Source organism: Moschus berezovskii, chromosome 23, assembly GCF_049115385.1.
Source record: "Moschus berezovskii isolate FMDL1 chromosome 23, NW_MosBer_1.0, whole genome shotgun sequence".
Taxonomy (NCBI): Eukaryota; Metazoa; Chordata; class Mammalia; order Artiodactyla; family Moschidae; genus Moschus; species Moschus berezovskii.
In genome coordinates this window covers 21,401,069-21,414,681 of record NC_142482.1, presented here as the reverse complement: position 1 = coordinate 21,414,681, position 13,613 = coordinate 21,401,069, and the positions used below count along the sequence as shown (strand labels likewise).

Sequence of the window (13,613 nt, the reverse complement as noted above, 5' to 3'; positions counted from 1 at the left end):
GTTGATTTGGTTTTTCTCCCTTTGTTTCTTGATGAATCTGGCTAACGGTTTGTCTATTTTATCTTCTCAAAGTACCAGCTTTGAGCTTTGTTGATTTTTGCTATGGGCTCCTTTGTTTTTCATTTATTTCTGCCCTAATTTTTATTATTTCTTTCCTTCTACTAACGCTGGGGTTCTTCATTTCTTCCTTTTCTAGTTGCTTTAGGTGTAGAGTTAGGTTATTTGATTTTTCTCTTGTTTCTTGAGGTAAGCTTGTATTGCCATGAAACTTCCCCTTAGCACTCACTGCTTTTACTGAATCCCATAGGTTTGGGTTGTTGTGTTTTCATTTTCATTCATTTCTATGCATATTTTGATTTCTTCTGTGTTTTGTTGGTTATTCAGAAGCATGTTGTTTAGCCTCCATATGTTTGTATTTTTAATAGTTTTTTTCCTGTAGTTGACATCTAATCTACCGCATTGTACGTCACACATTTTAAAATATGGTTGATTTAAATGTTTTCATGTTCCTCCTCAATAGAAGAAAAATTTTAAATGTGTATATAGTAAGATGTTATCTTTTTATTTTCTAGATTCTAAGTTTTGTGTATACCCCTTGGAACTTAAGACATTTTCAGGTGTACAATAAATTTCATGTGTTTCAAAAAATATCTGAAACGTGTCTTCACCTCAAGAGTATATACAATTTTCTCCGTATGTTTCTTCTAGTTTTTTTCCCTCCTTACTCTAGGTTTTTTTTTTTTTAACATTATATAAATTTATCCATTTTCCTGTTGATGAAGATTTTTGTTGTTTCTATTTTTTGCTCTTGGTGTAATGAACACGTATGTGAGTCTTGGTATAATTTGGTGGTAATGTGTCAGGCTGGATTCCCCAGGAAAGATTTGGAGTTTTACTTACAGAACACTCTCTGGGGAGTGTGTTCGAGAACAACCCCTGTAAGAAACTGGAGGAGGCAGGACTGGGTAGAGAGAGAAGTTAAACCATGATGTAGTTAACGACAGAAGCTTCCACTCAGGAGCTGGGACGACTCTTCATGTCCTCTCAAATTGAGGCGGTGGGGTTTGCACTCTCCCCACATGCGGGCTACAGGCTGCTCCTGAGGAGTTCTTATCCTGGGCAAGGAGGCTCCCTTCACTACAGGCCATTTCCTGACAGAAGGAATTCAGCTGTGAGCCAGGCAGTCATGGACCTCAGGGTTTCTGAGGGGTGGAGCCTGGGTGATGCCTCACAGCTTCCATGGGTGTATGTCAACATTATGACATTTTGCCAAATTGTTTTTCAAGTTGATTGTATCAACTTCTACTCCCTTCTGCAGTATATGAGAATTTGTATTGTTATTCTTCCTTTCCACATTTTGGTTTTCTTTTTAATGATTTCTACATTGGAAGGACTGATGCTAAAGCTGAAACTGTAATACTTTGGCCACCTCATGCGATGAGTTGACTCACTGGAAAAGACTCTGATGCTGGGAGGGATTGGGGGCGGGAGGAGAAGGGGACGACCGAGAATGAGATGGCTGGATCGCATCAGCGACTCTGTGGACATGAGTTTGAGTGAACTCCGGGAGTTGGTGATGGACAGGTAGGCCTGGCATGCTGTGATTCATGGGGTCGCGGAGAGTCGGACACGACTGAGTGACTGAACTGAACTGAACTGATAGATCTTTTTTTGAGGTGCAAAAAATGATCTCTTTGGCTGTGTCTGATGTTTTTAACTGAGTTTCTTTCTCTGGAAGTTCCAAGTATTTCTTTAAAAACGTTTATCAATTTTTCCCTTAAAAGGCAAACTGTATCTTACGTACAATTTTCATATCTTTATATATTTTTAAATAATATAAAACTTATTTGGGGGCTTCCCCGGTGGTCCAGTGGATAAGACTTGGCCCTCCCAATGCAGGGAACACAGGTTCAATCCCTGGTCAGGGAACAAGATCCCACAAGCCACAACTAAGACCCACCGCAGGCAAAATTAAACAAACAAAAAACAAACAAAAAAAAACACCCCATTTCCTATACTGTAACCAACAGCTGTATTTCTTGATGTCCTAGGGCTCTAATTTCACTGGTTGTCCTGTTCATTTTCATGCAGGTTGCTTCTTCCCGTTTATCATTTTGTGGAAGTTCTACACTGCCTGTGTTTTTCCTTAGGAAAGGTTTTGTGTCTGCTTCTTCCAGGCTCCCCAGGGATATTTATTACCAGCCTGGGACCCCATTTCTTTAAAAATAAACCTTTACAAGTTTCAGAAGACAGTATCTTCTAATTCTCTCATGGTTGCTTTCTTCGTTTTTAGTCTAAACCTTGGACTCATTTGTCCTGAACCTCTGTGAAGATGGCACCACTGGAAGTAAAGGAGAAAACTGGGTTGTCAGCTAAGGAGAGAAGTGTCCCGCAGTGAACGCCAGGCTTTGGCTTTGTGAGTCCCATTCCACTCGCGGCCCAGAGGGACTGTCTCCTCCCGGGCCCTCCTGAGCCCCTCCTGACTCCCACAGCCCCAAGTCTGGTTTGTGCTGTGTTTCCACTCCCCCCTTTTCCGCTCCCACCCCAAATGATTCCTCAGGGTGGGATGGCACCTCCTCAGTCGTCCACAAACCCTGCTGGCCGATGAGCGGTGAGCAGAGCCCAGAGGTGGAGGGAATGATGGGCAGCCCCACCAGCTAGAATCGACCATCCCCACCAGAACCCCAGGCTCATTTGCCCAGTGTCTCCCCCTCCATGCATGGGCTGTGGGGTAGTCCCCTCAGCCCCCACGAAAAAGACTATCAAGAACTGAGCTAGTCTAAATCAATTCTTAAATATTTAATTCCCATTTATTTAAAGTTCCATCAGTCTGTATACACTATTTATATTAAAAACACAGGAAGCTGGAGCTCCTAGCAAAAATATACATTTCAATTTTGGAGACTGTTCAGACACTGAGAAGAGCTGCGTTCCTCAGTATCAGACCGGGCAGGGGATGAGGGTAGTGTGTGTGGCGGTGGGGAGAGGGCGGGTAGGGGAGAATAGGATCCGGAGGGAAGAATTTTGCCATAGAGAGTGATTGGGGGTGTGGAAGGGTCCCTGGGGAAGACCAGACAGGTCCCAGGAAGCCTGGGCTCTCATCCCGCGTCTCCTGCAACCTTTCTCAGAGACCCCAGCCAGCCCCTCACCCTTCCAGGTCCACTTCCCTCTGGAAAGGCAACCTGGGCGGGCTCTGTTCTCCACTGGGCCAGCCTCTAAGCTGGGCTCCATCCCAAGGTAGAGGTGGCAAGTGCTTGTCACTGGGGGGATGGACGGGGCAAGGAGTGGGGCTGGGCCTGGAGGTCCTGGTCACCCAAGGTGGTGCAGGGAGAGTTCCAGGCAGCCGGCTGGGCCAAATACAAGGAAATAGGAGCACAGCAGAGCTGTTGCAACACATGGGGGTCACAGATGTTCAGGATCTGTGAGCAGGTGCTGGGCTGGGTTCGCAGGACCCCACCCCCCCGCCCCCCCCAGACATCTGGCCCAGTCCAGGGAACGGGGCCGAAGCTCTGTGGCCACCCCTGGCCCCTCTGGGCCCTCACTTGCCTCCAGGAGCGGAGGGAGAGGGGCGAGGAGGCCCCTGTTAAAGTGAGTTCAGTGCTCTTAGGGGGTGTGCTGGGGGGAGTGTGTGGATGGGAGCTGCAGCTGGGCTGGAGCAAGGCTGTCTCCTGCGGGCACAAGTGGGTGTGCGGCCAGGCCCCGGCGGGGGGCGGGGCGGTGGGGGGGAGCTGCGGAGCTGACATGGTGGCAGGACTCGGTGGCTGCAGCGGGGAGAGCTTGGGTGCTGCTGGGGGAACCACCCCACCAACCTCTACCTCCCGTAAAGCTCGCTTCTCTTCAGTGGAGGTGTGGGGACCCTCACCCGGAGGGAACCCCAACTCTATCCAGGCTGGAGGGGTGTACCCCAGAGGCCAGCACGGGGCCATCAGTGATGCTGGCCTGGAAGATAAGTGAAAAGAAGACCAGGAGCACGGCGGGTATCGGGGGGCAGCTGTGGCCTTAGCAGGGCAGTGACCATCTCAGGGGGTGGCCCCCGGCAGGGACCCAGGGACGAAGGGCTGCTCTGCAGTCAACTCAGGGCTGCTTGGCTTCCCCAGGAAGCCAGGCCCAGAGCGCTTAGTGTTTCTTTGGGGTCCTTGGCTGTGAAGATGGGAGAAGGTGACCGTGGAACAGAGGGCAGGCCGCACCCCTCCTGCTCGGGCCCTGTTCTAGCTGCTGGTGAAGTGACGCAAACTGTCTCAGAGGAAGACAAAGAGGGACAGACGGGGAGAGGGAGAGAGGCCGGAAGCATGAGACCTACAGTGAGGAAGGAAGAGAAGGAGCAGAGGAGGTGCTGAGGAGGGAAGGGAGGCTGGGGTACAGGGAGCCAGAAGCCGTGAGTCCTGCCAAGTGAGAGTGATCCCGCTGCTCGGGCACGCAGTGCTCAGGGGCTGGTCCCGGGAGAAGCCCCACGGTGGGCGCCGGCCCTGACCGCCGCCTTCAGTACATGTCCTTGTAGATCTCCTGGAGCAGGGGGTGCAGCGAGGTCTCGGTCTCCGTCTTCTTGATCCGCTGCATCATCTGGGCGTGCTCGGTGACCAGCTGCCGCAGGTCGGCCATCTTCTGCAGCAGTTTGGGGAAGAGGTACTGGGCGTCGGGGTGGTTGGCCTGCAGGTGGAACTCGAGGGCGCGCAGGATGGTGTCCTGGATGGCCTCCACCTGAGACACGTTCATGAGGCCTGGCCGGTCTGTGGGGACACAGGGCAGGGGTGTGGGAGGGAGGAGGCCCACCTGGAGGCTCGGAGGGCGGGGCAGCCCTCTACCCCCACACTGGGGCAACTTGGCCTCGGGGACAGTGGGACTTCCGCCTGGATCCAAACTCCTTTTCTACCATAGACTACTAACAAGGCTACGGACAGATCACTCAGCCTCTCTGGACCTCAGTTTCCTCATCTGTAAAATGGGAATAACAGAAGTGCCTCTGGCACAGAGTTGTTAGGAGGATTGAAGAGTTATAATCTAGGGAAATCTGGTGACTTCCCTGATGGCACAGGCGATAGGAATCTGCCTGTCAATGTAGGGGACGCGGGTCTGACCCCTGGTCCAGGAAGATTCCACATGCCGTGGAGCAACTCAGCCTGTGTGCCACAACCACTGAGCCCTCGCTCTTTAGAGCTGCAACTGCTAAGCCCACATGCCTAGAGCCTGTGCTGTGAAACAAGAGCAGCCACCATGAGAACGAGAAATTGCCCTGGTTGACGCAACTAGAGAGAGCCCGTGCAAAGCAACAAAGACCCCGTGTAGCCAAAAAGAAACAGAAAGAAACGGAAATAGCGCCTGGCATGAAGCAAGCGCTATGCCACTGTCAGCATGAGTCTGATTATATTTGGTGTGCTGGACTTTGAAAAACGCAGGTAAAACTGAAACTTTCTCTGCCACCAGAAATAACCATCAACATGTTGGTACGTTTCCTTTTTTCTTCTATCTCGTCCGCATATACTAGATAGAGCTGGTCCTGCACACACAAGTTAGTGCCGTGCGTGTCCCACTGCCATCGTCACAAGGCACCTTCCTCACGCTGTCAGAGCTTAGTCTCGGCCCCTGCAGTGAGGGCCCAGCCCTCAGGAGGCTGGCTCTGCGGGGGCCAGCCCACCGCCCCCTCCCTGCCCCACTTACCTCCGCACAGAATGATGGCCGCGATGAAGAGAGCCAGGTCACTGTCGTCAAGTTCCAAGGCGTTGAACTTGACGGCAAACTCGAACTTGGGCTCAATGATGTCACTGAAGGGCTTTCGGAGGCTGCGCAGGAACTCCCGGGTGACAAAGCCAGTGCCGTTGGCCACCAGCAGCCCGTCCTTGTTGACGATGGAGGCCAGCATGGCGAAGATGGCCTCGTGCACGCCGTACTTGAGCAGGGTCACCTGGTCGTTGAGGAAGAGGTCGCCGAAGCTGGGGATGCTCTTGGCGAACTCGGTGAGCTCGCGCACGGTCTGCACCGTGGTGCACTGGCAGCGGTAGAACACGTGCACGCTGATCTCCTTGTCAGGGGGCAGGCCGCTCACCAGCTGCGGCCACACCAGGCCCTGCTCCGCCCGCCACAGCGTCGCGATGTCGTGGATCACAAAGGGCTGCAAACCAGGCCCGTCAGAGGCCCGCCTCGGGGGACCCGCCCTGTGTGCCCCCACACCCTCTGCCTCTACCAAGGAGTGAGCGGGGAGGAGGCCCACGTCTCCCCGCAGTCAGGCGGGCGGCAGCAGGGCCCAGAGCCTGGGAAGCCGCCGGCGGAGCTGTGACACTCACCGCCGTGTGGCTGGCCTTGCCGGTGAGGATGCCGCGGGCCTTCTTTTTGGTCATGTTGAAGTTCTTCAGGTAGGCGCTGTAGATGTGCTTGGAGAAGGCCCTCAGGTCGGCCACCTGGGGGTTGTGCTGACTCCCCTCGTTGGCTGTCAGCCCCGCCACCAGCTTCCTCTTCTCAGCCTCTGGCATCCGGCCGAAGCGGATGGCTGCGCAGGGAGGGGGACCGTCATGGAGGGGCCCGGCACCTCTAAGGCACGCAGGCCAGAGACAGAGACACGCTTTCAGAAGCTCGAGAGCCAGCAAGCTGGATTGCTGGGGTACCCCTCCAGAATACAAGCTCGGGGAGGGGGGCAGGTCTGCTGGCTATCTTGTTCACAAGCCTAGCACACACAGACCCTAACTCACAGGGCGACTGAGCCACTGTGGCTGGGAGGCCAGGAGGCCATGCTGCGTGGTGGGCGGGAGGACGGTCGCTATCATCAGAGGCCTGCGCTTGAGGGCCAGCTCAGCAGGTGGCCCACAGCGTGGCTGGCTTCAGGCAAGCCCCCTCACCCTCTCTCATGAGAAAAGTGCAGCTAATAAATCTCACTAGATGATCAGAATTAAGTAAAGAGTATTCACATAGGAAGCACTCAAAAATAATAGACCAGGATGTGAATCTGGCTTCTCTCAGAGAAAACCTGAGAAGTGTTCAGTTACCCCTGAGATCTAGAAAAGCCGCCTCTTCCCACCCAAGGGATGGGGTTCCGGCTGATACAGACTAAGGGGAAGGATCAAACTCCAGACGTGCCACCCTCCAAGACACAAGATAGATAGGTATCTGTGGGTGGAAACAAGTATACAAGAGGGCCTCCCTGTCCTCCGGAGGTCTGACCCAGAGGGGCAAACAGGGGGCAGGTGGGCTATGCAAAATCCTACCAAGTCTGAAGACAAGACTCTGTTAGGCACCTAGCATACAGGGCAGGGCAGGCTCTGTCTCCTGGAGCACTGGCCTCCAGGAAACTGCAGCCTGGCTCCTGGCAGCTGATACATGTGGTCACCTACTGGCTCCTGCCTGCCCTCAACAACCAAGGCCTGAGGGGATCCTGGGCCTTGGCAGTGGCTTTTCACACCATGTCGGGTCATCCAGGACAGGCTCCGGGAGAGTGGTGTTTCCAACACTACTGGAGTTGGGGTCAATTCCCAGGTCCCTTCTGGGCCAGAGAGCGTGAGGCCTGGGTGCAGACAGGCGACTCCCCGGCCTGGGAGCGTGGCAGGACCCAGGCAGTCTGGGAAGGCAGACCTCAGGCCAGCCTGTGCTGACCTTTTTGAGACTCAGGGTCCAGATGGGCAAGGTCAACAGCTGACTTGCATGCTGGGCACTGCTCTGAGGGTATCCCCTTCTGTTTCTGGGCTCCTGGAAACCTGGATTCAGGTCAGCTCACCATTGTGTGACATGCCCAGTGCCAGGCATTTCTGGAAGCGGCAGTACTGGCACTTGTTGCGGTTCTTCTTCTGGATTTTGCAGATCCGCTCACATTTCTCGTATTCCAGCTTCATGCGGATCGTCCGACGGAAGAAGCCCTGAGGGAGTGCGGACACGTGAGAAAGAGAAAAACCACGAGGAAGGGCGAAAGGGTGAGGCTCCTGCCCTGCCCGCTGGGTTGCACTCAGGGGCTTGATTATACATTAAGATAAAACAATTCCTGAATTTTGGAAGTAACGGGGGAATATCACTGGAGAGGAGAAGCAGAAGGAAAGTAAAACAATTCTAAAACTTTTGAAATAATTCAAATAAAATACCATATTTAAGTGCTTCTTTGTTAGTTTGGCTAACTTAATTTACTAGTAAATGCATCTGGTTCTGCAGTTTTCTAGGCAGTTGTTTAGTAAAATCATCTGTGAAATTTTGATGGGTATGCAGTCAGGAGAAAGAACCCAAAAGCACTCCTGGAAAAAGAATTAAAATGTTTCCTTTTTTATAAAAGAGCCCCTCCTGGGGCCTTGAGGCGCAGGAAGCCCTGAACTCAGGGAGGAGACGCAAGCCCAAGACCCGCATATAGTCCTGCACGTCCTCTCCTGTCCGGTCCCCAGGGGGCGCCAGCGGCCCAGGTGAGAAGCTGGGTCAGCACCGCAGGTGCCCAGTCCAGGCCAGGTGAGGGAACCCCTCCTCTGCTGCAGGACCCAAAATTCAGCCTGGAACCGGTCCAAAGGCCTGGCTGCCTCCCAGGTAGGAACTTCGCAGTGGGTCTTGGTCAGGGCCTCGCCTGCCAGCAGGAAAGCTCTGTCAGGTCAACTCACCATGTGAGCACAGCCCGCCCTTAGCCCGTACCTTGCATCCCTCACACGCGTGAACACCGTAGTGGAAGCCAGATGCCTTGTCCCCACACACCCGACACTCCATGTTGAGGCTGCCACACGAGGCCCCATCACAGCCCATCTGCAGCTGGTCCAGCAGTGAGAGTGGAGAGCAGCTCTGGGAGAGGTCTGCAGACACAACACACGGAGAGGTCTGCAGACACACAACATAGGGCGAGGTCTGCAGACACAACACAAGGAGAGGTCTGTGGATACACAACACAGGGTGAGGTCTGCAGACACACAACACGGGGTGAGGTCTGCAGACACACAACACAGGGCGAGGTCTGCAGACACAACACAAGAAGAGGTCTGCAGACACACAACACAGGGCGAGGTCTGCAGACACAACACAAGGAGAGGTCTGTGGATACACAACATAGGGTGAGGTCTGCAGACACACACACAGGGTGGCTTCATGTCCTGCCGGGCCTAGGGGCCTGGAGAGGTGACCAGAGCCCTCAGGGGAGCACAGGAGGCAAGAAGACGCCTGTGAATCACAGTCTTGACTCAGCCACTTAAGGGCTACGTGACCTCTGGGAGTCAACCTTTCCAAGGTTTAGCCTCTTCACCTAGAATGTGGGCTTAATGACAGCTTCTCTGGGAGGAGGGTGAATGTGTCCAAAGCCCTTTCCCCAGACCTGACACCCTGCAGGTGTTCCAGAAATTCTGCTCACTATCTGGCTGAGTCTGAGCCTGCCTGGGCAGACCCACCACTGGTGAGAGAGGGCATGGGGGATGGCTGTGTTTTGGGAGGACGGCAGCAAGAGGGAAGAAGCAGACAGATCCTCTTAGACGGTCCTTAGGAAGTGGCTCCCTGGTTTACAAGACTCCACTGGGTAGGCCCATGGGAGACAGTGTGCGGCATGGTTTGCAGGGGCTTCAGAAGCGCCCCCACCCCAGAAGTCTGATTCCTGGATGGACTCCAGAGATGCTGTGAAGAGTCTCTCAAGAAGCTTTAGTTTATTCCCACGAAATTTCTTGCTTGACTGAGCAGAAAAAGCAGAAGTCTCAGTCATGCTGACCGGGCAGCAGGCTGAACTTCCTTGAGTGTTTTCCTATTACTAATAAAGGCACAGACGTCTGAGCCCCGGATTGAGAGTGTCAGTGAGGAAAGCAGTTGGCCACGGGGGGCTTCGGGGTATTAGTGCTGCCGGCTGACTCACTAAGGAGGGCTGGGGGCCTCTCCTGAACGCCTCCTCGGACGCTCAGAAATGAGCCCTCCCCGGCAAGGGGGCCTATCTGAGCCTCAGCACAATGCTGCTTCGTGATGTCGTGGGTCACCAGTCTCCTCTGCCAGGCTAGCCTGACAGCTTGCCGTCCTCTGCCTTCCTCCCTGATGAATGCACAGCCTCCTCAGGGGCAGGGGCCAAATCCCCAGAGCAGAGGAGCTGGGAGCAGACAGTGCTGCGGGGAGACCCCAGCCGTGGGGGTCAGCCCAGATGTAACGTGCTCCGGGTGCCTTCTGCCCTCTCTACAGTACGGCCACTGCACAAGGTCTTGACTGCTGGGACTTCGCTGGTGGTCCCGTGGTTAAGAACCTGCCTTCCAGTGCAGAGGATGTGAGTTCAATGCCTGTCCGGGGAACTAAGATCCCACGTGCTGCAGGACAACTAAAGTGGGGTGCTGCAACTACACAGCCCAAGAGCCACAATTACCGAGAAAGCCCGAGGGCCGCAATGAAGACCCTGCATGCCGCCACTATCCATGATGCACCAAATAGACGAACAAACAGAGGGCTCCCAGGTGGCTCAATGGTAAAGAAACCCGCCTGCCAGTGCCGCAGATACAGGAGACACACGTTCAATCCCTGGGTCGGGAGGACCCTGGGAGAAGGACAGAAACAGCAGCCCGCAGCAGCTGCTCGCCTCCCGGCTGTGCGGGTAGGGGTGACACGGCCCCTGCTTCCTGAAAAGCCAGGCCGGTCACAGAGGCCAGGCGCTCCACGGGCTGCAGCTGCGCCACTCTGCCTGAGGACAAGGGTGCTCACTGCGGGGGGTGGGGGGCCTGGGGGAGGGAGCCCTTCCGGTCTCAGGGACCCTTAAGTGCACTCAGAGTTGGGTGGCCCTGTCAGGATGTAAGGGCCTCTCTCTAGCGGGGTGCTGAAGCTGGACATAGGGCAGGTGCCCGGTGACTGTGGACTGAGGGTCCTCCAGCCGGCTGGGTGCCCAGGCCCTTGGTGCCCTCTGGCTGGAGGGGCCGGGCAGGACCCGCCGCTCCTACAGGGCATGGGATTCACATCACCAGCTGCTGGGAGAAAAACGAGACAACACGTGACGAGGCTCCGTGGAGACCTGCGCAGACGCGGGCAGGGAGGGTTTCCAGCACTTCCTCCCCGATCTGTGTGGTCTGTGTGTGTGTTCACTTTCTGGCACTTCTCGCAAGCGGTGTTGCTTTTGCGGTTTGCACGTCTGCCTGCCCTGCTAGCCTCGGCACGTCTCTACTTCATTCTCTTTGGATCTCGAAGGCCACCTCCTCCACCGAACCTGGGTTCACAGTGACCTATCACCCCAGGCTGCTCCCAGCTCCCCATGAAGAGGGGTGCTTCCTTGTCCCCGTTGTGGCCCTGGAGGGCTGGCAGGCGTCTGGTCACTTGGTTGCTGGTGGCACTGCTTGTGGCAATGTCACCCTCTCTTTTCACTCAACAGACCTTTGCTATGCACCTGCTGAGCGCAAAGCTGGAGTCGGACCCTGCCCTCAACCAGCGGGGGTGAGGAAACCAGGACCCAAGGCAGCGACCCAAGGCTGGCTGGCGGTGGGGCAGGCAGCGAGGAGCAGGCCTGCGGGGGAGCTGCTGCTGGGCGAGGGGGTCAGGGACCGCGACCGCTCCCCTCTGGGCACAAAGGTCAGGGCTTCGGACGACCCCCAACTTGGTTCCAGGTTCTCAGAAGCAGCGGGCCTGGTGTGGGGGGTGAGAATGTCGGGGTCCAAGGCTCAGACCTAAGCTCTGTGCCCTGCGCCTGTCCCCTCTGCAAAAGGAGTTGACAGTAGTGTCTGTCTAGAGTCACGGTGAGGAGCACAGGCGTTAACAGAGAAGCTCCTGGACCTTGGCAGTGCTGTGTAAATCTGCTTTGGTGAGGATGGGACTTAAGGTTCTGCAGTTCCCAGGCCTGGGCCCACATGGCAGGGGTCGAGCCTTCTCCTTTCTCTGGCTGCTGGCTCTTCTCCACGGCTTCACAGAAACCAAGACGGGGGCGGAGGGCCCTCTGCATGTGAGGCCGGGAGAGCTCCGAATGAGCCTGGGCGCCCCTGCTCCGCCTGGAAGAAGCCAAGGTGCCAAGCCCACGTACCAGCGACACAGGCAGATCTCTGGATGAGGGAGAGGCCCCGGTGAGTATCCCGAGGGTGGCGGGGAGCAGTCAGGAAGAGCTGCAAACTGGACTGGGGGGAGACAGGCGCAGGGCAGCACCGGCACCCCTGGTATGTCTGCCCCCCACCCCGCCAGGTGGTGGGCAGCCAAGGGGAGGGAGGGAGGCCTGGGGCAGGAGTGGCGGGTGAGTGCCAGCCCCCCGACCTTGCCTATTTGAGGGGGTAAGAGAACACAAGTAACCGGGGAGCTGAGGGGCGGGGATGCGTGGAGCGCACGTATCCCGCAGTGGGAGGTCTTGCTGTGGGGAACCGATGTATTGGGGTATTCCTGTTACTTCATGGTGAGCTTTCCAAAGATAGAGGTTCTGTTTCTTCCCTGTTCACCACCTGGCTTAAAAGTTTATTCTCCAATCGTCACCATATCCTACCCAAAAGTGATGATGGCAGAATGCTCCCCACTCAAGGGACCCACTTCTGAAGGCTCCTTGCCCACCCATGATCTCCCAGTGGGAGAATCCCAGGGAGAGAGGAGCCTCGCAAACCACAGTCCACGGGGTCACAAAAGAGTCGGACAAGACTGAGCAATTGAGCATGAACATCATTTCAAACCACCCTGGGAGTCAGTAACTGCCACCATTTAAATATGAGGGGACTGAGGCCCAGGAAGTTATGAGTTTTGTCTACAGTCACCTGTGCAGTGCATGGCAGGACTGGGATTGCAGCCTCAATCTGAGAACCCCCAAAGGGCTACGTGTTTGAAGCAACAGCGCCCTGTGTGAGTGCATGCCCAGAGTCAGGACCTCCACTGGACGCCTCGCACATCAGCCCCACGCGACCCACGCAACAACCCTTCAAGCAGGTCCTCTTACGACGCTTTCAGAGGTGAGGGAACAGGCTCAGGAGGCCAGGTGAAGTGCTGACAGCGGCTAATTCTGTGTCAGCTCGGCCAGGCCAGGTACCCAGGAAACCCAGTTTTTGGTCAAATCCAGTCTAACATGTTACTGTGAAGGTATCTTTTGATACAACTGATATTTAAATCAGGATTCCCCACAATGTGAGAGGCCCCTGCTGGTCAGCTGAGAGCCTTAGGAAAATGAGATCAAGGCCTCCGCAAGGCAGAAGGAATGTTGCCTGCAGGCTGCCTCCCACTCGAGTGCCATCATCACTGCCCACAGGCCTCCAGCCTGCTGGCCTGCCTTGCAGAATTTCAAGTTGCCAATCGTCATAATTACATGATCCAATTCCTCAAAATAAATCTCTCTCTCTCCACACACACACACTCGCACACGCACACACACTCGCACACATGCACGCACACACTCGCATGCACACACACACACACTCGCACGCATGCACACACTCGCACGCACGCACACACACACTCACTCTTGCTCTTGGTTCTTTCTCCACAGAACCCTAACACTGTGGCAGACTGAGAATTACAACTCGGAACCCCCAGGGCTGAGCTCTGACCCCCTGCACTGGATGACCACCCACACCTACATGTGCGTGCATGTGTGTATGTGTGTTTATAACCACTAATCAATAGTTTGTGACTAGGATCAGTGAGGAGATGAGTCACTGCCGAGCGTATTACTGGAGTGTTTGGACTCGGCATAAGCCGTAGCCCCATCACGCAGGGAGTGAAGTGTCAGTTGCACCGTCTCTGATTACAAGCTCAGCAAACACACA

At 55.1% G+C, this 13,613-nt stretch overlaps 1 protein-coding gene across 8 annotated transcripts in view; it reads right to left on the bottom strand.

Annotated features, from left to right (window-relative positions):
* Nucleotides 1-2,784: 2,784 nt before the first annotated feature.
* PPARD (peroxisome proliferator activated receptor delta) overlaps nucleotides 2,785-13,613 on the bottom strand; it is a 90,080-nt gene continuing 79,251 nt past the window's right edge. For 5 of the 8 annotated variants that reach the window (XM_088831424.1, XM_088831426.1, XM_055406019.2 and 2 more), the window contains 5 exons: nucleotides 8,587-8,766; nucleotides 7,700-7,838; nucleotides 6,279-6,481; nucleotides 5,656-6,106; nucleotides 2,785-4,727 (listed from right to left, as the gene is read on the bottom strand). In XM_088831424.1, the coding sequence (XP_088687550.1) occupies nucleotides 4,480-4,727; nucleotides 5,656-6,106; nucleotides 6,279-6,481; nucleotides 7,700-7,838; nucleotides 8,587-8,766 (1,221 nt within the window). In that variant the 3' untranslated portion in view covers nucleotides 2,785-4,479. The remainder of the gene's footprint in view (nucleotides 4,728-5,655; nucleotides 6,107-6,278; nucleotides 6,482-7,699; nucleotides 7,839-8,586; nucleotides 8,767-13,613) is intronic. The other 3 variants (XM_088831427.1, XM_055406020.2, XM_088831425.1) reach the window with 2 other exon arrangements.